Below are 23,586 nucleotides of genomic sequence, written 5' to 3'. Positions count from 1 at the left end.
ATCTTCAGCTAATTCTGTCTTTTTGTGTCCTGGCCCGGATCAAATAGAATGTAGTAGGAATAAAAATAGGCCTTGCTTCAGAGTTTGTACGCCTCATGGCTTTATCACGTGCCAGGACCTTTGTGTTCACTCTTTCGCACCGTGCAGCAGCTGTTCTAAAAGGCCACCTATCATGTCGGACAGGGCGCGTATCGCTTATGCCGCAAAATCAGGCCACTTATTGGGAAGCGCGTGGCCTCACTTGTTCCAGCTGAATGTGTCCCGTGAGGCGGGCCATGCGCCAACAGCTCGTCGCTTCCACGGAGCTGCTATGGTGGCTGGGAGCATGTACATCTTTGGGGGCCTCAATGCTACTGGCGTGCTCGGTGACTTCTGGAAGTTTGCCACAGACTTTTACACCTGGACACGGGTACCGGTAAGTGCTGGAGTTGCCCCATGCTTCCAACCAAGAGGCATGTTTCTGGGCTACTGCTTCAGTGCATTGAAATGATTGGTCGTTGGATCTGCCAGGTTTGTTGCAGAATTGAGCAATTTTTGATCATTTTATTACTACAGAAAGATTAAATGCTAAAAAGGGCATTTACCGGTGCATTTACCTGAAGAAATGAAAAAGAAGGTAACTTTTAGGAGCCCTTTTTGTGCATATTGCGCGTATTTTATAGCTTCCGTGGACTTTTGACTTCATGGTCATTCGCAAGATGGTAAAAAAGATGTTCTCACAAACAGGCAAAGTAATCTAAGGTTTCGCTGTGTATCAGCATTTGGGTGGCCAGTTTCACTTATTACAAGAGGATTCGAGCTTCTGGGGGAGGAGGCATTAGGAAAGGTAAAATTCATTGCATTATGAAGTCATTAACTTGAGGTTCATTATATTGCTGTTTAGCTGTATAAGTGGGTGCGACTTGAGTGCAAAAGGATGCTGGGGAGGGGAGAGGGGGAGTTCTCTTTTTTGTTTTTAATGAAAGATGGAAGTGATGGAAGTGGTGGGGCCAACCAGCACAAGTATCTTGTCTGCAAAAATAAAAATTGGGGGGCAGAGTGATCTGTCATTGCTGTATTACACTGCACAGCAGGACTTTTGAGCTTGTGTTTGTTTGACACAGAAGAGTGCTTGTAACGTTCTTGGCAGACGACTCCCGATGTGCCAGCGTTGGCAGGCCTAACGCTGACCAACGTGGATAACCGACAGCTGGTGCTCATCGGGGGCTTTTCTCCCGAGTACGGCTTCCAGGACAAGACTCTTGCCTACAGCATTGAGGCCATGGACTGGCGGGTCCTGAATACCACGGGCACTGTTCCTATTGGTAAGTGGCACACATATTTTTGCAGGCTGAACCGAAGTGCTTTGTCTTTACTGGCACAGGTCTTGCAGCTGTCAAAGTAACCCACAAAAATTTCTCAAGGGGCTTATTATAGAGGCCGCTTCCTTCAACATAGGTCCCTTCAAAAGCGCCTGTGTGTTGCGGTTTTGGCACTCGGTGAAGGTCCCCAAGTTCGGTGCCCTCGATCCACTATGGCACATCTCGTAGCCGAGGTGCAACTTGTTGCTTTTGCAACTGTTGCACTTGTTGCTTTTGGAACAGTTGCAGGTGCAACTGTTGATTGTTGCCTCATTAATTCGGGGGAAACAATACGAGGAATAGCTCTTTAAAGCAGCAGCCATCTTCCCGCATGGAGTGAATGTGGATAGTGCAAAGAATTGTGTTCCACACAGTATTGAAACAGCCAGCCGTGGAGTGTGTCCCGCTGGGGCTGTAATCATCCTGGCAAGGTGTGTGGGCTTCTCTCTTTGCACCCCCTCCTGCTACAGGGGTGGGCGTGCAACCTTGTTTTCTGCTAGAGGGTCTGTGACCTGTGATGAGCGGAGAGGCCATTGGCACTACGGACGTGCCCATACTCTGCATTGACGAGAGTTCATAAATTCACAGTTTACACACGCCCACCCTGCTCCGAAGCTGGAGGGAAATTAAGTGCGCAAGCTGCCTGCCTGGGAACCACCGCCTTCCTATTTTCTCCCTCCAGCGTGCTTCTCTTAACTGCTGCCGCTAGCTGGCCCAGGAGGTGAGAGGGGTGGGGAAAACCTTTGCAACACCTTTTAGATAAAATGAAAGCTGCAGCACTGTATCATCACAGCCCAGAGAACTAGATCTTCTCTGCTGCTGGAAACCCTGCCAATCATTTTTTTTTTTAAGGGAAACAAACTAAAGGATGCAATGTGGAGGGTTCCTCTTGTCTGGAAAATGTGCTCCGGTGGGTAGCATTGAGTCTGGTGGGCGCACCCATTGCTCAGTCTGCTCAGCCATGCTGTTGCATTTTTGGTTTGTTAAGTGCTCGGTAGAAACAACCAAAATTGTCTTTTTCTGCCCAACCTGGTTATTACAATCATTGGCTATAACAATGACTTTTCAGGGCGCTTTAATATTGCTGCTAGCAGGTTAGAATGTATTATTAATTACATGGGTTATGCTACACAGTGCAGCCAAAATGTGGATTTCAACACTCACTTCAATGTGCCTTTAATTAACTCTTTCGCTACCGCCGGAAAATTGACCAATTTTTAGGGGTCCAAGAAAACATTTTTTTCCTGCTAAAAAAATTGGTTAGGCACTAATTGCAGGAACACGAAATACAGATTATTTAATGGCCTTTCCAATAACACCTGTTTTTTAAAGGTTTTTATATATCATAGTTGTGAAAAAAAATATCAAAATCAAAATTTTTGTCAAGTTGTCAAAAAAAATTATAAAAAAGGAGTTCCACCGGTACTAAAAAAAATTAGAATACACATTTTGTAGGGAAACATTTCAAAAACACACCCTAGAAAAAATGTCGGCTAGCGCACAACAGTTTGTCAGATATAAAAAAAATGTTAGCATGCACGGTGCTCGTGTCATGCGGTGAAGCCCAACCTTCAATTCAAAATGTGCAATTTCGGGTGGTTCCCTGGAATAAATCTGGCGGTTTGACATTATCAGAGGCACCAATTTGCCCCCACATAATGTAAAAACATCTTGTCAATGACTGACTTTGCATTTACAGCGAGCACAATATTTGGGACAAGCACGCGATGCAGAAAAAAACATGCATGAAGTTGAAAACGGAACACCGTGGCTGATGCTTGTTGTTGTTCACGGTCAGTTATCTCTCAAAACATAAAGCTGAGCTTTATTATCATCTTCTTACTCGCAATTGTAGTCTTGCTCGCAAAAATGAAGTGCGATAAGCTAGAATCGTGCCCTGCAATCTTTGGCTGAGTAGCAGTTGTGCGACGAAAAAAATCAGCACAACGAGCCTTCTCTTTTGCAGCGCCACCTAACATTTTTCAAATGAAACAGTACAAAACTTATCGGAGTCTCCGTCTGAATAGACAGTTCAACTAAGCAGCAACATTAGACACCCGGATATACTTTCGCATGGAAACGAAACTGGAAGGCGAACAGCTGGCAATGTAAGGCCGGTTTGAAACGCTGTCCTCGGCGGAACAGATATCTGGCGACTGGGTGTGATCTTTTGACTTGCATCTGAAGTTCTTATCGCAGAAATCGGGTTAGGGTTGGGGGAAATCAAGAGCGGCGTGCTTTGTTCGAGGATCAGTCGCGGACGCTCCAGGCGCCATGGCAGGTAGCCTTGAAGTTGGGTAACTGCGTAGTAGCACTAAATATGAATTTCGCGATGCAGAAACGAAACCAAAACTGTTGTAAACTGTTTGGGGTAAGTAGAACTACCACAGAACTTAGAACAACGTGCGCAAAGGCAATAAAACTGCCTAAAATCATAAAGTAGCTTTGCAACCAGGCACTGCTTGACATTTTCAGCTGATTTCTGGGATTATTACTGTCAGAGCGCGAACATGGCAATTGAAAATCGTTTGCTAGTTCCCCATTCACGCCCTGATAGCAAAAAAACAAGCGCTGGTGCAGAGTAATTACCAGTGGCATGCATTCTTCGTTGGTAGGAGTGACGCGCGATGACCGCGCCCCTTTTCCACACCCAGATGATTCAAAAGCGTGTCAAAAATCACGTTTACATTGCAAAAATGAAAACAAAACTGATTTTGAAAGGTCATTTTCTGATCTAACTCCGAACAGGTTTACTTGTTCGAGAAACGCCTGGAACGCTATGAAAATGCACTCCCAAAGTATCAATCAAATTGATTGATTTTGATAGGCGCGGTAGCGAAAGAGTTAAAGATAGCAAAAATTTTGAGGGATAGTGTATGGTAAAGCAGTTTAGCCTGAAGGAATATCCTTCGAGAGCACTGGGAAAACACTTTGGCTTTTTGTTGTCACTGCTTTAGCTCGGCAGTAAGTGTATGTATTGAGTACCGGGTGTATTCACCGGCAAGGCATATGTGGGGGCACAGTGAGAGACTGTTGTGTGCAGGTGTGTACGGGCACACAAGCGACTACCACCGGGCGACGGAAAGCATCTACGTGTTTGGCGGCATTGTGTACTCGGTGGACCGGCCACTGGTGTCAGACCACCTGTACGTACTACATATGCCCACCCGCCGTTGGTCCCGCCTGCCACCTGATGACCGGGCCAACCCGGCCTACTCTAGGGTGAGTACAACAGCGGCCACCCTGTAGGTCAGGGAATCTCGCCCAGATTTGGACCATCCGCTGTAGAAGGCAAAATGCAGGGATGCAGAAATGTCAAATATCTGACCACAGATCAAATGTGGACAGTACAAAGTGTACCTACTGATTGATTGATTAAGGGACACTGAAGTGAATTTGTCAAGCTCCCGTTTTTGCTTGCACTGCGTAGACTGGCTCAAATTAGCACACTTTTCATCGTTTATCCGGTTGACAAATCGGTAATTATTTTACGAAGCGCGAAAGAAGAAAAACTACCATGCGCGGTTTGCGGCGGCCGCACCAACTAAGGCTGTGACGTTGATAGGAGGGGCGCCGTGATTGGACGATGCCCAAGGTTAGCAATCACACAAGTTTCGGTTTCGGTTTCGGTTCTGTAAAACATAACCAATGGCTTTGTTGGATGGGCATTCTCAATATCTCAGTAATCATCGTACCGCGCTTCTGCCATGTTGTCGGCTGTAAAATGCACAAGATAAGCCTCCCAGGACGGCTTGTAGTCGTAGCATTCACTAGCCGAGACCTACGCAGTGCATGAACGCCCTCCGCGTACCCGCAGACGCCCAAATGTCATGCGCTTTTCCCCCATATTTGGAGCTTGCCTCCCTCATGCCTGTATCGTAAAAAGCGTGTTCGCACCAGGCCAAGGGTATGTTCATTCTGGCCTGTGCCCACTGCCTGCAAGCAGTCGGTACTTATGGCAACAGCACGCCAACGAGAACTCGCTAGCGCGCCAGTGCCAGCCTGCGCGCGTTTTGTGAACTAGTTCATGTAGCCATGAACGTTGCGGCCCCAAAAAAGGTGAACTCAATATAGAAAACATCGGCGGAAAACAAAAAAGTTAACTTACAAAAAAAAAAAAGCACGTGACCGCGGGGATTCGAACTCGTGACTCGCAAAACATTCGGGGTGAATTCCTAGCGCACCAGACTGCTAGGCCACGGAGCGGGACGCGAAAGCCTTGCTAATATAGGGTATATATTGTACAACCGGTTTACACTTTTATTTAGTTTTGGCATTTCAAGCCGCTTAGGTGACTATTTGTTGTACTGCGATCGTGCAGTAAGCGGTCCCGAGTTTCCACAGTAGCTCACGTCTAGCAATTGCATTTCGTGGACGGAAAAGCGTTCGCAGATGCGTAGTCGTGCTGCTGACCGCTGTGCTTGTTCGCCCAGCGCAAAAAAGTGCTTCCCGCGCCCTAGTTTTACGCTGTACGGTAAAAATATCAGTTGATTTTATTTGCTTAGTACCTATATTGACTTTGCTGACTCTTCTCCCGCCTTCAAGAGGCCTTATATTTTCCTACTGGCGTACCAGTCAGCGAAGCGTCGCATGTGCAGCGCTTGTGTGAAGCGACCTTGACTTGGAGCTAGATACAGTGTACAAACAAACCAAGTAAAGAAAGGCACATTCTTCCATTCACAAACGTGTCCTGGCTTCGTTTCAACTAAGCGAACGAATTGCGACCAAGCAATTTTTTTTTAACCTCCTTGATTGCGACGACCCGCCGGCGGCCGGCGGACGAAACGCTGGGCCGACTGACTCTGTCGGCCGGGGAGCCGTGCAGTAGCGCAGCCGTGGCGCAGCCAATTGCCAGCTCATCCCCTCCTGACGTCACACGAAAACGCACAGAAAATGGGCGAGCGTAAAGAGAGGAGGACAGCGTTTTCGAATTAGTTTTTCTACTAAATAAAATCGCGTAAGCGCGCCTAGAGTGGTCAAAACATGGCCTGGGGACTCCGGACTACAATTTGCGCTAGTAATCCCGCAATGTTTACATATCACTTCAGTGTCCCTTTATTGGCTTGATCGAGGGCAATTTCTTCAACTAAGTAATCTATGAGAAGTGCTCCTTTTCATAATACAGGATTTTATCATTCCTTACAATGCATACGCTAGCCTTCAGAGAAAATTAACATTTCAACAGCTTATCAATAATTCACAGAGCAAGCAGGTGTTTGTTTTATACTGTATTATACTGTATACTGTTGTACTGTTTTGTACTATTTTGTACTGTTTTGTATTGTACTATTGTATTATACTGTTTTATACTGTATACTGTATAACTGTATTATACTTCCAGCCTTCCTGTCATGCTGGTGCCAGCTTTTCAGCCAACCAGTAGTAGTTTGGAAAAGCTTGCATACCTTCCTTCACTTCCTAACTAAAAGAACTTTAATCATGCAACCTGGTGCAATATGATTGTCAGCAATTACAATCTTGGGAAAGGTAAATTTCGCTACCGGCAATTTTACCATTGGCCATATTTAATCAGTTGCCCAAGTACGTGCATTCGATTCCAGCTTCGGCAGTGGAAAGGTAAAGTGCCCATGTGTTGATATTTTGGCACATGGTAAACGTCCCCAGGTGGTCTAAACTAATCCACAGCACTGGGGAGCCCACTGTGGATTGCCACTCTGAGGTCAACACTTGGCTCTCTCCTTTTTAGGCAAAATGGCACTCTGCAAAGTGGGCAGCATCAAATATTAGCTGGACATTGTTGACGCCTGCAAAGAAGAAGTATTGTACTACCTGCTTCCCCGAAATGTTTGAACTGGTCGCAGTGACAAGTAAACAAAGGCGTACGTGAAAACAAAGCCCACTGACGAACTTCTGCTGATGTTCCAGAATAATTTTGCTGATCGTCACTCTCAAAGCCAAAATCCAGTATGCAAGTTTATCGCTATGCACTGCCACTATCCAAGCCTGAGAAATTAATTGCGGATACAGTGAAGTCGTGCGATAAGCCACCCTTGCACGTGTGCACACAACTTGTGTGAGCAGCCCTGTGTGCCAAAAACAGCTCCTCAGTGTTGGTTATGCGATTGGTTCTAAATTGCTGCCAAGCAGTAAAAGAAGTAAACGCACGGGAATCAAAACTCTGGTTTTCAAACAATCTACCAGATGTTGCAGTGGGCATAGGAGCTTCGCAGGAGCTTTGAAATAGGTGGCTGCAGTGATCAGATACGAACGTCTGATGCTTTATGGGGAAGGTCGGAAGAGAGGTAAATCCGGAACCTTAGCATTTCGGATGCAGTTCCAGTGTGTTGCCAGATGTATGTTTCTTTTTCTGAGCTTTCTCACGCTTATCTATGCTTGTAACTCCTTGTTCTTAAAGGGACACTGAAGTGATATGTAAACATTGCGGGATTACTTGCGCAAATTGTAGTCCGGAGTCCCCAGGCCATGTTACGACCACTCTGGGCGCGTTTCCGCGATTTTATTTAGTAGAAAAATTAATTCGAAAATGCTGTCCTCCTCTCTTTACGCTCGCCCATTTTCTGCAGCGTTTTCGTGTGACGTCGCGAGGAGCCGATCTCGCAATTGGCTGCGCTACTGCACGGCTCCCCGGCCTTCAACAGAGTCAGTCGGCCCAGCATTTCGTCCGCCGGCCGCCGACGGGTCATCGCAATTCGTTCGCTCAGTTGTAACGAAGCCAGGACACGTTTGTGAATGGAAGAATGGGCCTTTCTTTACTTGGTTAGTTTGTACACTGTATCTAGCTCCAAGTCAAGGTCGCTTCACACAAGTGCTGCACAAGCGCACATGCGACGCTTCGCTGACTGGTACGCCAGTAGGAAAATATAAGGCCTCTTAAAGGCGGGAGAAGAGTCAGCGAAGTCAATATAGGTACTAAGGAAATAAAATCAACTGATATTTTTACCGTACAGCGTAAAAATAGGGTGCGGGAAGCACTTTTTTGCACTGGGCGGACAAGCACAGCGGTCAGCAGCACGACTACGCATCTGCGAACGCTTTTCCGTCTACGAAATGCAATTGCTAGACGTGAGCTATTGGGGAAACTCGGGGGACGCTTACTGCACGAGCGCAATACAACAAATAGTCACCTAAGCTGCTTGAAATGCCAAAACTAAATAAAAGTGTAAACTTGTTGTACAATATATACCGTATATTACCGAGGTCGGCGGAGCCCGTCCCGTGGCCGAGTGATCTGGGGCGCTAGGTATGTTGCCGCAAGTGTTTTGCAAGTCACGAGTTCGAGTCCCCGGGGGTACGTGCTTTGTTTTTTTTCTTTTTTTTTTTTTTTTTTTTTTGTAAGTTACCTTTTTCGTTTTCTGCCGATGTTTTCTACATTGAGTTCACCGTGGCCGAGTGGTCTGGGGCGCTAGGTATGTTGCCGCAAGTGTTTTGCAAGTCACGAGTTCGAGTCCCCGGGAATACGTGCTTTTTTTTTTTTTTTTTTTTTTTTTTTTTTTTTTTTTTTTGCCAATGTTTTCTACATTGAGTTCACCTTTTTTTGGGCCGAAACGTTCATGGCTCCACAAACTAGTTCACAGAAAGCGCGCAGGCTGGCACTGGCGCGCTAGCGAGTTCTCGTTGGCGTGCTGTTGCCATAAGCACCGACTGCTTGCGGGCAGTGGGCACAGGCCAGAATAAACAGACCCTTGGCCTGGTGCGAACACGCTTTTTACGGTACAGGCATGAGTGAGGCAAGCTCCAAATATGGGGAAAAGCGCATGACATTTGGGCGTCTGCGGGTACGCGGAGGGCGTCCATGCACTGCGTAGGCCTCGGCTAGTGAATGCTACGATTCCAAGCCGTTCTGGGAGGCTTATCTTTATGCATTTTTACAGCTGACAACATGGCAGAAGCGCGGTACGATGATTACTGAGTTATTGAGAATGCCCATCCAACAACGCCACCGGTTGTGTTTTACAGAACCGAAACCGAAACTTGTTTGGTTGCTCACCTTGGGCATTGTCCAATCACGGTGCCTGCTCCTCCCAACGTCACAGCTTTAGTTGGTGCGGCCGCCGCAAACCGCGCATGGTAGTTTTTCTTCTTTCGCGCTTCGTAAATTAATTACCGATTTGTCAACCGGATAAACGATGAAAAGTGTGCTCATTTGAGCCAGTCTACGCAGTGCAAGCAAAAACGGGAGCTTTACAAATTCACTTCAGTGTCCCCTTAAGTCACACAAAGTCCTATTGCTTCCTTGATGTTTTTTCTTCCACACGTTAGCATTCTTTGTTTACTTAAAGTGGCGTGTAGTTTACGACCTGCCTCTTGAAAGTTTGTTGTAAAATACATAGTTGAACCTGGATATAATGAACCTCCATGCAACGAATTCCTGGATTTAACGAAGTTTTTCAATTCCCCATTTCCACCTCCATTGAAGCCTATGTGTTTGCGGCCTCCATGTAACGAAGGAGTTGTGACGATTAACCAGGATGTAACGAATTCACTACGCTGATGAATCAAGGTTTCGTGCCCTTTTTCTGAAAAATCGGCTGGAGAAATGAACCAATTTAGGGAACTTCGCCCGCACCGTAATCTCTCGTTCGTTTCCACGTGTGATTGCGGTGTCAGGTAGGTGCTAGGCCTGCCTGTTGGTGTGTAGTCGCGTTTGTCCCCTGATATCTGTGGTATCGGTTCATGGGTGATTACTGCTGCCTGAGTACGAAAAGATTTGTCTTTTCAAGACAAGCTTGCAATTTTAAAGACGTCTCCGCCGGCGAGAAAAAAGGACGTCACCGTGTGGTACAGTGTCCCAGCTAGCATCCTTTCAACAATTTTGACTGCAGAAAAGAGCATGAAGTTTGCGAAGAGGTGCCCTTTCAGCATAAGTTTGGTTCTTGAAACGCGTTAAGGCATCGAAAAGTATCAAAAAGCAAAAGTGGTACTTGGTTATGTTTGTGAATTCGGGGGGCCGTGTAGAGTAGCAGTAAGCGCAAATCACGCAGTTTTTCAGTGTGAAATATATCCTTGAACACTGCATCATTGATGCTTAGAATATTGGTTTTGTTTCTGCTTCATTCCCACGAGTTTTTACTCAAAACCCGCATTTAACGAAAACCTGGATGTAACGAAACAATTTTTGTCAACTTCGTCATATCCAGGTTTAACTGTAGCTGTATCTCACAATAGTTCTAACCGAGAACATAATATGGGTATTTACTGCTACAAAATCAACTAGAACAGCAGCGTCTAAGAGGCTAACTGTGCTGATGCATATTTGAAGTTCATGACTATATCTTGCCAGTAACACTCTCTTTAGAGTTGATTATCGATGCTTTGTTTTGCTCTTAATTTTTTAGTATATCTATTGGCTGATGGTGTACAACAATAGCACGAATTCATTCAATTTCTTGTCTTAAAGGTATCGTTGAACTTGCAAATGACAGGATTTCAATCAAAATCACTTGCTCTGAAGTATTTAAAATAACTAAATTATTTAAGTACATTCGAACCCGACTGTATCGAACCTGTTTACTTCAAATTATTCCTTATACCGAAATATTTCTGGGAATGGTATATTTACAATTAGAATGTATAGCAAAAATTACACCTATACCGTACAAAAATACCAGCGACTTCCAATAAATTGAACGACATATGCCGCAGAAGGCCCCCCCCCCCCTTCTTTCCCAAGTTGGCATTTCCTTGCAGCGGAGGAGAAATTTCGCCAGCACACCCTAAAAGTTAGCCCAGCCACTCAAGGGCAGCTGGCAGATCTTTCCCCTCGCTGTTTCTATTGTGACTGCACCACTGTGCCGCGTAGGGCAAGCCGTCGACACCCCCCATGCAAAAAATGATCCCGGCCCACCAGCCGCGCTTGCTCAGACAGCCAATCACAGGCGAGTACCGTAAAGTTCCGAGTGAACACCCACCCCCAAAACATCACCCACCCCCTTTGGGGGTGAAATATGCAATTAAAGGGACCCTGCAACACTTGCCATCGACTACTAGTACTGTATTTTGGGATAAAGTCTATTGTCCCAGAAATCTCTTCCCGCAAGAATTATGAAAATCCGTTCACAATTAACGAAACTACGCGCGATGAGAAACCGCGCATAATCATTCCCTCTCAACTCGAGCGCGGACAAGGCGACGAAAGCTGCGCGCTCTCTCCCAGAGAGGGGGGCGGCTCGCGGTGTTCTCTTCGGCGGCCTTCGATATATCACATGCCGGGTAGTTTTCTCCTTTTCTCCGCAACGCGGAGGGGCCTATTTCCGGTCTGGTGCCACAAAAAAAGCAGGCATGGGTACCTGCTCGCAAGTGCGCGCTCGGGCTGGTAGGGCGTTTTTGAAGCAATAAACGTTTGTAGTCAAGTGGTCCCGTTGAAAGGGAAGTATTGAGCTCATCAATCAAACTCCGCGCACTCAAAACACAAAATAAACGGCAAAACTGTGCCTACAGGTTCAGGCATAGAAGAGGTTCGTACACAGCGATGACGACGACGGAAATGGGAGAATCTACCCGCGAAGTTGACCAGTGACAGCCGATCGGGCAGCCATGGCCTATGTGACGTCCCTTAGGCCATGCATAATGAGGACAACTGAAGAGAGAGCGGTTGGTTTTTTCGCGTCTTTCACATCGATTTGCGCGCTCACCGCTTCACGTGCACGTGTAATATTTGGCTCAGGTATTCCTGGCAGTGTAATCTAAACGTCGCGCAGGTTTACTTGCACTGCTCAAAGAGTGTTGCAGGGTCCCTCTAAGGGGGACACTGGTCTTAAAACAACTTTTAATTTTCAAGTAAACTCTGTGAAACTTGTCAGTCTTGCTGCTCTTTTCCCTCTGATTTCAAATATGCCAGTATTTTTTCAGTTGGTCAATAAGTTCCCAAGATAATTAGAGATAATTAGCCATTTTTGATCAAACAATAGACAAAACAGTGTTGGTCACAAACTGTTATCTTTATTTTTTCCGATACTATGAATCCTGGTGAATGCAGTAATGGAAGCAGTTTTTTGATGCATCGCTTGGAACTAATTTTACGGCTCATTAAACTTCGGTGACACCCGTGGCAAAGAACCATTTTCAGTGCCCATTTCAAACACCAAAGTTTAATGAGCCGTAAAATTAGTTCGAAGCGATGCATCAAAAAACTGCTTCCATTACTGCATTCACCAGGATTCATAGTATTGGAAAATATAAAGATAACAGTTTTGTGACCAACACTGTTTTGTCTATTGTTTGATCAAAAATGGCTAATTATCTCTAATTTTCTTGGGAACTTTTTGACCAACTGAAAAAATACTGGCATATTTGAAATCAGTGGGAAAAAAGCAGCAAGACTGACAAGTTTCACAGAGTTTACTTGAAAATTAAAAGAAGTTGTTTTAAGACCAGTGTCCCCCCTTAACTAAAATACCCCAAAGATCACCCACTCTCTAAAATCAATGGCTTTAGTGCCGATGAGTGAACAGAATAAACACGAATCATCTATTCATGTGTTGATGTGGGCACTTAATTGTCCATCTCGCACTTGAGCTGAAATTTCTCCCATCTGGTATTTTTTCTTGATATCCCCGCAGTTTTGGTTGGCGGTGCAGCCACCTTTTTCTAGTTTTTCGTACCTGACCCGAAAGATTGCCCATCCCATATTTCTCGCTTGATATCTCTGTACTTTGGGTGGGCATTCTTTCGGAACTTTACAGTAGTATCTTTCTTTTTCTAGTTCGTTGTGTTTGGTTTGCGTCGTTCAAGCTTTGTGGGCGCTCTTCCAATGTGTAGCTGTGGTGACAAGCGCTAGTGTCACTGAATAAAGGATTATTTAAAGGCTGTAGATGCGCAAAGCAGAAGAATTTTACTTTCACCATGAAGCTGGCAATCATAAATCGAGTCGAACACGGCGAGAAGTCGAACGTCCCCGCGGCGCATGAGAATCTCGAAAGCTGAAGGCGTCGCGACCGCAGGAGAGTTTGGAAGAATACGTTGCTGGCAGCAATAATGATACTTTGCCCACAACATTCAAGGTGATTGGTGCACTTGCACTACTAGTCCAGTGCCTCATCGCAAATGTGATAGGTTGCGGCGTCAGCTGCTCTGACTCTTGGGACAATGTGGAGAAGTTTGTACTGTCGCAGGCAGCGAAGTTGTTCAAGCAGGAGAAGGTACAGGACCATTTTGTGCGAAAGTAAGGCAGTTTCATAAGTAAAATGTTTTTATAAATGGTATGTGGTTTTATGACGTCCAATTTTTTTGCTTGCTCATATCGAATGATCCGTTATATCAAACTAATAGGTGTTTTTTTACGAGTTCGATATACGAGTTTGACTGCATGTACTGATGCTAAAAAAATGAATATTCAGTTCGGGTTGCTTTTTTTTTTGCGACATTTAGCCCGCATTTTGAGTGCATGGCACCATAATAGGTAAAAGTTCACTTAGCATGGTTTGCACTATCAGGACAACAGGTATGGCGCTCAGCAGATGAAGATGCAGTGAGGCACAAAGGGCATATTTTCACATAGTTTGTGTTTCACTTCGTCCTCGTAGCTGAACGTTTTGTCCTTATGTCGTGAACTAACTAGCTTGCCAACAAGTTTTGTAAGGTGCACTTTCAGGCTGTTGTGATGCAAGTCTGCAGATGCAGTTTGAGTGTCACAGTAATTTCTGGTACTCTCCACACAAAAGTTTCTTGCTTTGTCACAGCCTTCACGTTTTACTCTTTGTCTAAAAATTTGTTTTTCTTTGTCCCTGACCAGATATCTCCCCGATACTTCCATGCTTCAGCCTCGACTGAAAACTCATTATTTATCTTGGGTGGCCGCAATGGCTCCGGAGAAGCTATCTTGGAGCCCTTTGCCTATGACTTCAGCTGCAATCACTGGATCCCGCTTGATGGCCCTTGTAAGCAGTTTTTGTATTTCCTCATTTTGGGGGGGTTGCTGTATCTTTATATGCATGCATATACAGGTGCAGCCAAGCTACATAGTGTTTGGAAATATTTACACAAACAGTTTGTGGGGAATCATGTGTGTGGGTTTGCATTTTTTTTAACCTTTTGTACTACGTAGTCATAACGTGTGTACAGTGTAGACCATTTATAACGTAACCGCTTATAGTGCGGGACCGGATATAACGCGGGTTTTTGCGACCACCGGTTTGCCTCCCATAGAACTCAATGCATAAGCATACCGCTTAAGATGCGGTTGGCCGAAGCACAATACCGTTTATAGTGCGGTTTTTCGGGGGGTCTGCTGATCGACCGGCGCAGCTGAGGCATCGTTTTAGGGTAGCAAAAGAAAAAAGAAAGGATGAAATCGGCCACCTGACGCAGCTTGCACCCCTTGCCCTCTTTTAACGTAGACACCCAAAGAAAAAAAAAAAAAGGCACCCTTTAGTTCGTGCGTACCTGATAACCCCAACTGACCTTGCTTGATGCACCTCGGAAGATAGCAATACACTGCCCATCCGCGCGCGGCAAGTTGATTTTATTAATCGTGAACCGCATGGCCCGTTTTCGCGCACGAATCGTGCACATCGGTGTTGCGCGTGAGTTTTTGTTTTGTTTTGTTTTTTTCATGCTCGTATCGACGATTCCGCGCTCGCGGTGGCTTCTTCGCGTGGCAGTGGGAGGAGCCTGACGACTTGCACCAATGGGGAGACGCGTACCTAATGGCGGGAGATTCGAAGCGCTCCGAGCCGGCTAGCCGCGCCAGAGATGTTTAGGCTTACCACCGCGGTATTTTTTGATGGGCGCTTTCACAAGCAGCGTGGATGGCAGTTTATATTCCACTTTTCGCCCACATTATTAGCTCTTTTCTTGCATGAGCACGCCCCGTGCGGCATTTCAGCGAGCGGTTAGAAGCGGTCGCTGGGACTTACTGGGACTGCCTGCACCGCTTCACGGCCAGTGCCGACGCCATGTTGCCGCCTCTTACCGCGCCGCCCACACCACGCCAGTTGTATCCGCGCTGGCGTGCACTGCACGTTTTCGCGATACCAAATCTACCACGCGGTTCACGCTTTAGAACGTTGTTGCAGATAAGCCACCGCTCTTTCCCTTTCCGAACATTCGAGCCGCGCGAAGCCGAAGAGTACGTTGCGCTGATAAGCAGCCGCCTTCGGCATCGTGAACACAAGGTGGGGTTAAAAAAAAAAATAATAATAATCCCGCTGGCGTTCTTATCACGTTTTGCGGCATCTGTTCATCGACGCTAAAAACGCAGTCATGGTCTTTCAAAACAAATACAACGGAAGTTAAAGCCGCGCTCGCCGTTTGTGAGACTGCGCTTTTGCCCTGCAGCAGCGGCTGATGTTAAAAATAATACGAAATATAGACCGTGCCTTCGTTTTTAAGTGCTGTGCGTTTGAGTGATGATAAATATAGGTTGACTTGAGAGATAGGTGGCGATGTGGTTGAATTCGCGCGTGTTTTGGTTATAGTGCGGTACCGCTTATAGTGCGGATTTTTGCGGCTCCCGCGACATACGTTATAAGCGGTCTACACTGTACTTTGCAAGCTGAGCTGTAGAGACAAACTTTTTTACACAGCATCTAAAAAAATGGAGTTGCTTCTTGTTTTACTCTGTCATTAGTAGCAAGCAAGTTGCCAACTCCTGTTGATGTCTCTAACCGATCGTTCTTACAAGAAAAAAAGCTTATTGATTTCATTACCTGTGTTTACTTTGGGAATGTGTGGTGCACTGGGTTCTCACCTGTGTGCTGTTAGAAAAGCATGGTGTTATAAAGCATTGTTGAAAAACAGGTCGCCTTGTTCTGCTGAAAGGTGTTTCCTAATTGGTGCAGGGCTACATGGAGCTGTTGTTGACTTGTAGGGGCATTCTAGATAGCGTGCTGAAGTGCCTGACCAGTTTGCTATCAAACTGCGCCTTTCAGGAGCATCTTTGTGGGGCTTTGCTGTGCAGATTCCTCCAAAGAAGCTGTGCAAGCGTTAAGTGCGAAAAGAAAGTAGGGAAAGGGATTGTGCTAACAAATCGTGAACAGGCAAATAACAGCATTTGTTTCGAACCAGCTTTTTATTTTTTTTTTAATATACTTATTGTTGGTGGCGAAACACGCAAGTGCAAAAGTAAAACAAAGTTGTAAAATATACTACATATATAGCTCTCACTGCAACACACTGCTACCTACTACCTTACGAGATGAGGCTGCTGTTTGTCGAGAAGCGCTGCCAGTGACGTGCCGAGCCGGGGTGAGTAGTAGCTGTGCAGCCGCCACCACGGGGCCTTCTTCCCCCGAGTGCCCCTCATTCCTGTGGCATGCAGACGTGCAGCTGGTGGGCGAGCAGCCGCGGTCCCTGGTGGGGGCCTCGGCCACCCTACTGCGGGGCCAGCTCTACCTGCTGGGGGGCAGCTCAGTGCGGCTGCAGCGGGTCTCCCTGCCCCGAGACCTGTGCAGCCTCTTCTCGCACAGCCGGCTGGGCTGCCTGCGCTCCGTCGGCTGCTCCTACTGCTCCGTCCAGGACGCCCACGGCAACGTCACCCACTGCTACTCCAGCGCCCGCACCGTGCCGCCCAGGTGGGTGACCACCACCGCGCCCTGGGGGGTTCCTCCGAGGTCCTGTTTGTGGCTGCAGTTGCTCCTCCCAGAGGACAGGCTGCTTTAGCGCTGCAGTTGAGACCCTATTGTACAGCTCTGTCTGGACTCCACGAAAATATGGTATAATCCGAGGTATCGCGGGATGCGAACATTTAGAACCGTGGCTCTAGTACCCCGCATCATGCGATGCAGTTAGGCAGAATTTATCTATAAGCTTAAGTGGTAGTAATCAACGGAGTTCTGAAAGAAAAAAAAACTATAAGGAACTAAAAGCAGGTGACTAATACCAAAAAATCATACAAATGTCAAGACATCTACTCTTGCGGGTGGCCATCATGCAAAATAAAGAAAAAGAAAGAGAGAAAAACTAACCTGTGACACCCTGCAAATGAGCATCCCCTCAGATATGTTTATTTTCCTGTGAAGTTTCTTCATGAAGGTAACTATGACACTTTTAAGGCAGATTAAAAGCTAATAAGTATGACCGTGTTAGAATTATTTATTTTAAATATTTATTGCACTTTCACTGTTTTTACAATGCTTGACTGGAGTGCATGTTATGCCACAAAGCCTGCATTGGTACTGTTTGATTTGGAGCTTTTTAACCAAAATCACTATTGTCTTTCCGAGTTCGGTTCAAGCTTCTGTTTGGCCGTGCTTAAAAAGTTGGCTTTGTTGCAGTGCCCACTTGTTGTTTTGGCTCTTCTGCACATGCACACCTTTACAGCAACGTTTTGGCATGAGGCTAAAGCAGGCTGGAAAGGCCGAGTGCATGTAAAATGTGCGTAAGCTAAGCATACAAGTGGTCTCAGTGCACGAGAAAATTGCTCTGTTAGTTTGTCAAAAAAAATGCTCACGTTGCTTGCTCTATTCTCAATTCCTTGTGTCTCCCACAGTTAGTTGTCACTAATCTATGATTAAGAACCATTGTTCTAAAACAAAGAAATTTTATAAGAGTAGAAAAAAAGGGTTCAAAAGCTACGCATGGGCCGCTCACATCTAGCTAACATAGTATAGACTAGCCGTGAAACTTCGTGCTGTGCTGCCGTTGCACAAGGGAACGCAGTTGGGGGGGTACAGTGGCCTTCTGCTGTGCAGCTGCATCCACCATCGAGCAGGGACTCTGGAAGTAGCCCAGGGAAAAGTCTGTGATGCCGACTGGCTGGGAAATCGCACCTGCTACCAGTACAACACCTGTGAGGATTGTGTGGCTTCGTGGCCTGCACATCCCAGCGTGCAGCATGTGAGTTCAAACCTCGTTCTTTTTCAATTCCTCTTTCATGTGGTCTCTGTTGCCAACAAGATGATGTCTAATTAATTGAAAGAGTGTCCTCACCAAGGTTTTGGAATCGGCATGCTTCATTGGATATCAAGGGACACCTGCGTGTTTATGAATATGGCAAAACTGTGTGCGTTGTTTTATTCTTTGATGTCTTAATGAGGCAAAAAGACAGCACGCAGTGTAGTGTGCTACGATTTTGACCAACGAATGCCAGGCAGAGTTATCGGGCAGGAAGCAATACTCGAAGGAGCTTCCCGGTGTAGTTATTGCTCACCACACTCACACTGCAGACTTGTGAAAGAATAGGAGCGGCCCATCTTGTGCAGTATGCCCACAGAACTTGTTGCACTTGTACAACATGTTTTAGGGGTGGGAGTAATCCCAAATTTCATGCGATTGGGGGTGGGGGAAACGAAGTATTTCATGTCTAAGTGCAGTGCATGCCGTCAGTAAGTGGTCTTGTGACATCTGTATCTGCCAATCAACCTTCCAACTATAAGCAATGAATGAACTTATCACACAGCATCATACAGTCAACTCACCATCACTAGTTTTAAGTGGTTCACAGAATGCAGGCTTTTAGACCACTGACATTTTAATGGGTCGACCGGCTCACGGTTTTACCTAGTCCTAATTGCACTGCAAAAATAAGAAAGGCTAGCTCGCAAAAGCAAAAAACTGGAAATATGAATTACTGTACAGCCCTATCATTTTGTGGCCACAATTGTTTGCAAGTCAGGGACCTTCCTTACTAATGTTTGCAGCTACTAGACTTTGCAACTTTGAACTTGGGCCACGTACTGTATTTACCCGATTCTAACGCACTCCCGATTTTCCTGGCAAAAAAAAACGAAAAAACTTGCACCTTTGATTGTAACACGCACGCGACTTTGTGACCCAGACAAACGAATGCGAGAGAAACGGGCAATTTATTTCCCGAAGTAATCTCACTCATCTCGCTCCTCGTTGCTTTCCACTGACCACAACATCTCGGCCTCGGTGCCTTCAAGCGCGTTCGCGATGCCACACTTCTGAACGAACGTTCAACAATGGTCAATGGAATCGTGGCCCACGCCTCGCACGCCCATCCCGAGAGCTTCTCCAGAGGTGCACGCTTCAGCCGACCGCTCGTTTTGAACGCGTGGGAGCTGCTGCTGCCATTGCTGTTATCAAGCGCGCAAGTGAAACGATTTGACGATTTGTGTGAACGCCGATAGAAAAGCCTAGGCACCTGAAAAATCGTTGCTAAAAGCTTTGGCACCATCTTGAGATGGCGATGGCGATGGGTGGGACGAAATTTCCGCTGTTTCGGCAGTTTCGGTTTTGTATCCGATTCTAACGCGTATGCGATTTTTCGGCCTATTTTTCAGAAAAAAAGTGCGCGTTAGAATCGGGAAATACGGTAGTTCACCTCGGGTTTCACTGGTTGGGAATTTCACAAAGTTATAAAATCGCGAACTTCTAAAAAAGTAAGGGTGCACAAAAAATAAGGTCTCACAGTGATTCTAAGCTATGGCATGCTCAGACAGCTCTGATGGTGCTGAGTGAGTGAGTGAGTGAGTGAGTGAGTGAGTCATAGAGAGAGAGAGAGAGAGAGAGAGAGAGAGAGAGAGAGAGAGAGAGAGAGAGAGAGAGAGAGAGAGAGAGAGAGAGAGAGAGAGAGAGAGAGAGAGAGAGAGAGAGAGAGAGAGAGAGAGAGACCTGGCGAGCAAAGTCTCAGTGCTGTTCGGGGGTAGGGGGAAAGGGCATTCTTATTCTTTGTATCACGCAGGGTAAATTTTGTTTTGAAGTAGAGGGTGTGGAAAGGACCTGGCTTGAATTTGCCTATAGATGCATTGTTCTTGTCGAGTAAGGGAGTGGTGAGGTGGGGGGAAACGTGCCTTACACTCCCTGTAGTTTACAGCGAGCCGCAACAACGACGTCTCGGTACTTGTGCCGTCAAGGTCTGATTTTAGCGCCAGAAAAATGCGCCATTCTTGCATTCACCAGAAAGTCAATGCTCCGGTATCCTGTCATTATTGAGATGACACTGATACCTTACGTCACGCACCACAGATTTTTGGGAGTGACTGTAGACCGCAGTCTGTCGTGGACGAAACACATCGCCTTGTTGAAGACTAAACTTGCAAGTCTTGTACATGTTCTTCGCTTCGTGGCGGGGATGAGATGGGGTCCATCTGAGAGTGCTCTTCTCCAGTTGTACCGGAGCCTGTTTTTGGGGCATCTTCGTTACAGCCTGCCAGCCATTTCAAACCTGCGAACTTCTTCCCGGCGCACATTGGAGGGTTTGCAAGCACAAGCCCTCAGAATATGCTTGGGACTACCACGATGTACCTCTACTGTGGGCACAATTGCCGAGGCACGTGTTTTTCCATAGGATGCACTTCTTTTGGGGAACCCCTTCGAGTCTACCTTAGCTGTTTCACAAGGCATGAACACCATCCATTATCGGCTCTTCCTACTACGTGTGCGAGAAGCAGTTTTGCGGCAGCCATTTTGCAATACCAACACAGGATCCCATCAGGTTTCGCCCCAATGGTGGTTTCCCAGAATCCTCTGTGGGTACTATCAAAACCATCAATCCACCTTTCCATCCCGGGAATTGGGAAGAAGTCCTCTTTGCCATCAATAGCCCTCAAACAGTTGACTCTAGCGTTCTTGACAGACAAGTACGCCGGAACTGTACATGTATATACCGATGGCTCTGTGACTGCATCCCGGTCTACCGCGGCTGTGGTAATTCCAAGCCTATGCATTACCCAAGGATTCACACTAGACCACAAGACAACTTCTACTGCCACTGAGTTGGTTGCCATACGGGAAGCGATTTGTTTAGTCTCCCGTCTCCCATGAATCACCTCAAGCTTGGACCCTGTTTTGTGATTCCAAGCCAGCACTCCAGGTCCTCAACGGAGTTATGAGGCAAGGACCTTATTATGCCCTTGCTGTGGAAGTACTCGAATTATGCTCGTTGGCACTGCAACAAGGACATGTCCTCACCATACAGTGGGTATCAGGCCATTGCGGGCTAGCTGGTAACGACTGGGCTGACCAGGAGGCAAAGAAGGTTTCTGCAAATGCAGATGTTGTACATCTGCCTTTCGCAAGGACGGACACGACCGCCCTTCTGTCTACCATTCTCCGCCACGCCTCGGCGAGTCACTGGTCTCACCCTGACGATCGTCGTAGAAGACTACACCGCCTGGACCCCGACTGCAAGTTTCGGTTACCTCCTGGTATTCAGCGAAACTACGCCACGCTTTTTCACCGACTACGGCTTGGCGTAGCCTTTACCCGTCGCTACAAGCACCTCATTGGCTTTACGAGTGACCCCGACTGTGAGACATGCCATGTACCAGAGACTATTTCGCATGTTTTCTGCCACTGTCCACGCTATGCGCATCCTCGAGAACATTGGCCCGTTTGGACTGTCGTGTGGTGTCGGAGGAAGTGCTGCTGGAACCTTGGCCAGACGCGAAGCGTTTTCACAAGGCATTAAAGCTGTGCTGACATTTCTGCGCAGCAGCGGCCTCTCAGAGATATTGTAGTTGAGGCCCGTCCGGCTTAAACGTGTTGGTGATGGATATATGCACAGAATTGTGCCAGTGACTCAACAGCAAAATCGGGTTACAAACTTTGGGCAAAACTGTGAGCTTCCCACTGTACACAGAGTTATACTTGCCAAAAGCCATTGTCCACATGGCCAAACTATTCTGCTGTTTCTTTTGCAGTATTCAAAACATGCTTCAGAACCCCTTTCAGAACTGATATTTGGTGCGAGGTTTAAGTTACGGACATTTTATCTAATCTTGGCCCAGTCTGTTCAGTGGTTCATCATGCGTGTTAATAAGGACACGTTATCATGTAAACGATACTAGTGGCCCATGCAGTGAGTGAACGCTAGCCGAACTTGCGTCCCCTTGCAGACGTGCCAGTGGTGCACGGGGTGCCGCAAGGGTCGCTGCATCAGCACTGGCGAGTCGTCGTGCGAGCAGCCCACCGACTGCGATGGCCCCCGGCACCCACTCGTCTCCGACCCAGCCCAGTGCCCACTGCGCTCCTGCCTTGCCTCAGAGTGCGAGAAGTGCCGGGACCTGGGGTCCTGCATGTGGACCCGACAGGTAGTCCGCTCCAGTGAGTGCACCCACCAGCTTTCTACCTTCGCATTTGCTCTTGCACCGGACAGGAATCCTTGAAGAGATAGTGTATTTGTCTTTGCTTAATTTTGACTGCTTGAATGGCCTTTTAAGAACATAAATCCCAAACATTTTCACAATTGATTGCTTCTGGAATTTAGGAGACGCCTTTGAAGTTCTCGTTTGGAGGCGCATCACAAGTGACCATGCGTGCATTGTCAGTGGGCAGCACAACTAGTAGCGACGTCACATTAAGAACATTCGAGAGTTAAGGGGGGACGCGGCTTTCAACTTCGGAAAAATGGCCAAAACATCGTATTTTTGAAACCCACATATTCGGCTTCTATGTTTCCTATTCTGTGCGTCTGCAAAGTTTTTACGCTGAAAAGCGTCGCAAAGTGGCATAAAAAAATACTTTTGTCAGGCGCGGTGACAAACTATCAGCGCAAAAGGGCGAAAAAACGGCAATTTTCGGAGCGCTCTATCTCCGCAACGGTGCCACCGGGCGCGGCCATTTTGATATGGTTAGATCGGCCGAGCGATCGTCTTTCCGGTTCTGCTCGTCTCTTTTATCTTCGTTCATTCACAAACGCACAAACGGCAGAAAAGAAACGACGCACAAACGAAGCTAGAAATAGATGCTGAAGCGCTATTGGTCCCCGGTCGGGGCGCAGAACAACGACCCTCCTTGATTGGATGTTGCGGGCGCAACGCAAGATGGCGGCCGCCTGAGCTGCGTAGCGAGCGGATTGAGTTCATTTTCGCCGCTGCGCTCGGCCGAGTTTCTGTTCAATCTGTGGTATTCAACACGGACGTTATCGCGATGGGAATGCCAGAGATAACGAGCCGGATTACGGGAAGTTGTGTGGCTCGAAAGGCGGAGGTCATCGAACGCTTCGTGGTGCGCGTGACTGTACCGTCGCCAGACCCCGGAGGGTGACGCGGTGTGCGCGCTTGCGTAGCGGTTCGTGAAGTGAACTTTTAGTCGGATTTGCGATGTTTACACGCTTAGTTATTGCTGTGTTTTGACTGTGGGCTCGCTAGCCTTGAGAAAGAAACGGTCGACGCGTCAAACGCTGCGGCGCGCACGGCATAGCCGACGCGCATTGGAGCATCACATGACTGGGCAACCGGTTACGATTGAACGCCAGTAGTTGTAATTAATGCCTGCGACGTTAGATTTAATCTTAAAAGCGACCTGACCAGCCATATCAGGTATAATCAAAGTTCGATATGTCGCGGTAAGCGTGCGCTGCGATGCGCGCGAGCCATATCGCCTTTCTTGCGCAACGTTTCCCATGCACTTGTAATGTAAT

General features: G+C 46.9%; 1 protein-coding gene across 1 annotated transcript in view; it reads left to right on the top strand.

Moving 5' to 3' along the window:
* The window catches only part of Megf8 (multiple EGF like domains 8), a 286,005-nt gene that overhangs the window by 186,267 nt on the left and 76,152 nt on the right, over nucleotides 1-23,586 (top strand). The window contains exons 22-28 of the mRNA XM_077673228.1: nucleotides 251-415; nucleotides 1,130-1,304; nucleotides 4,384-4,562; nucleotides 14,053-14,197; nucleotides 16,579-16,831; nucleotides 17,951-18,095; nucleotides 22,061-22,268. Coding sequence (XP_077529354.1) covers nucleotides 251-415; nucleotides 1,130-1,304; nucleotides 4,384-4,562; nucleotides 14,053-14,197; nucleotides 16,579-16,831; nucleotides 17,951-18,095; nucleotides 22,061-22,268 — 1,270 coding nt within the window. The remainder of the gene's footprint in view (nucleotides 1-250; nucleotides 416-1,129; nucleotides 1,305-4,383; nucleotides 4,563-14,052; nucleotides 14,198-16,578; nucleotides 16,832-17,950; nucleotides 18,096-22,060; nucleotides 22,269-23,586) is intronic.

Source organism: Haemaphysalis longicornis, unplaced genomic scaffold, assembly GCF_048455015.1.
Source record: "Haemaphysalis longicornis isolate Haplotype H1 unplaced genomic scaffold, Haemaphysalis longicornis Haplotype H1 scaffold_1, whole genome shotgun sequence".
Lineage (NCBI taxonomy): Eukaryota > Metazoa > Arthropoda > Arachnida > Ixodida > Ixodidae > Haemaphysalis > Haemaphysalis longicornis.
Note: the sequence above shows the minus strand (reverse complement) of the source record. Positions and strands in the feature narration are given on the sequence as shown.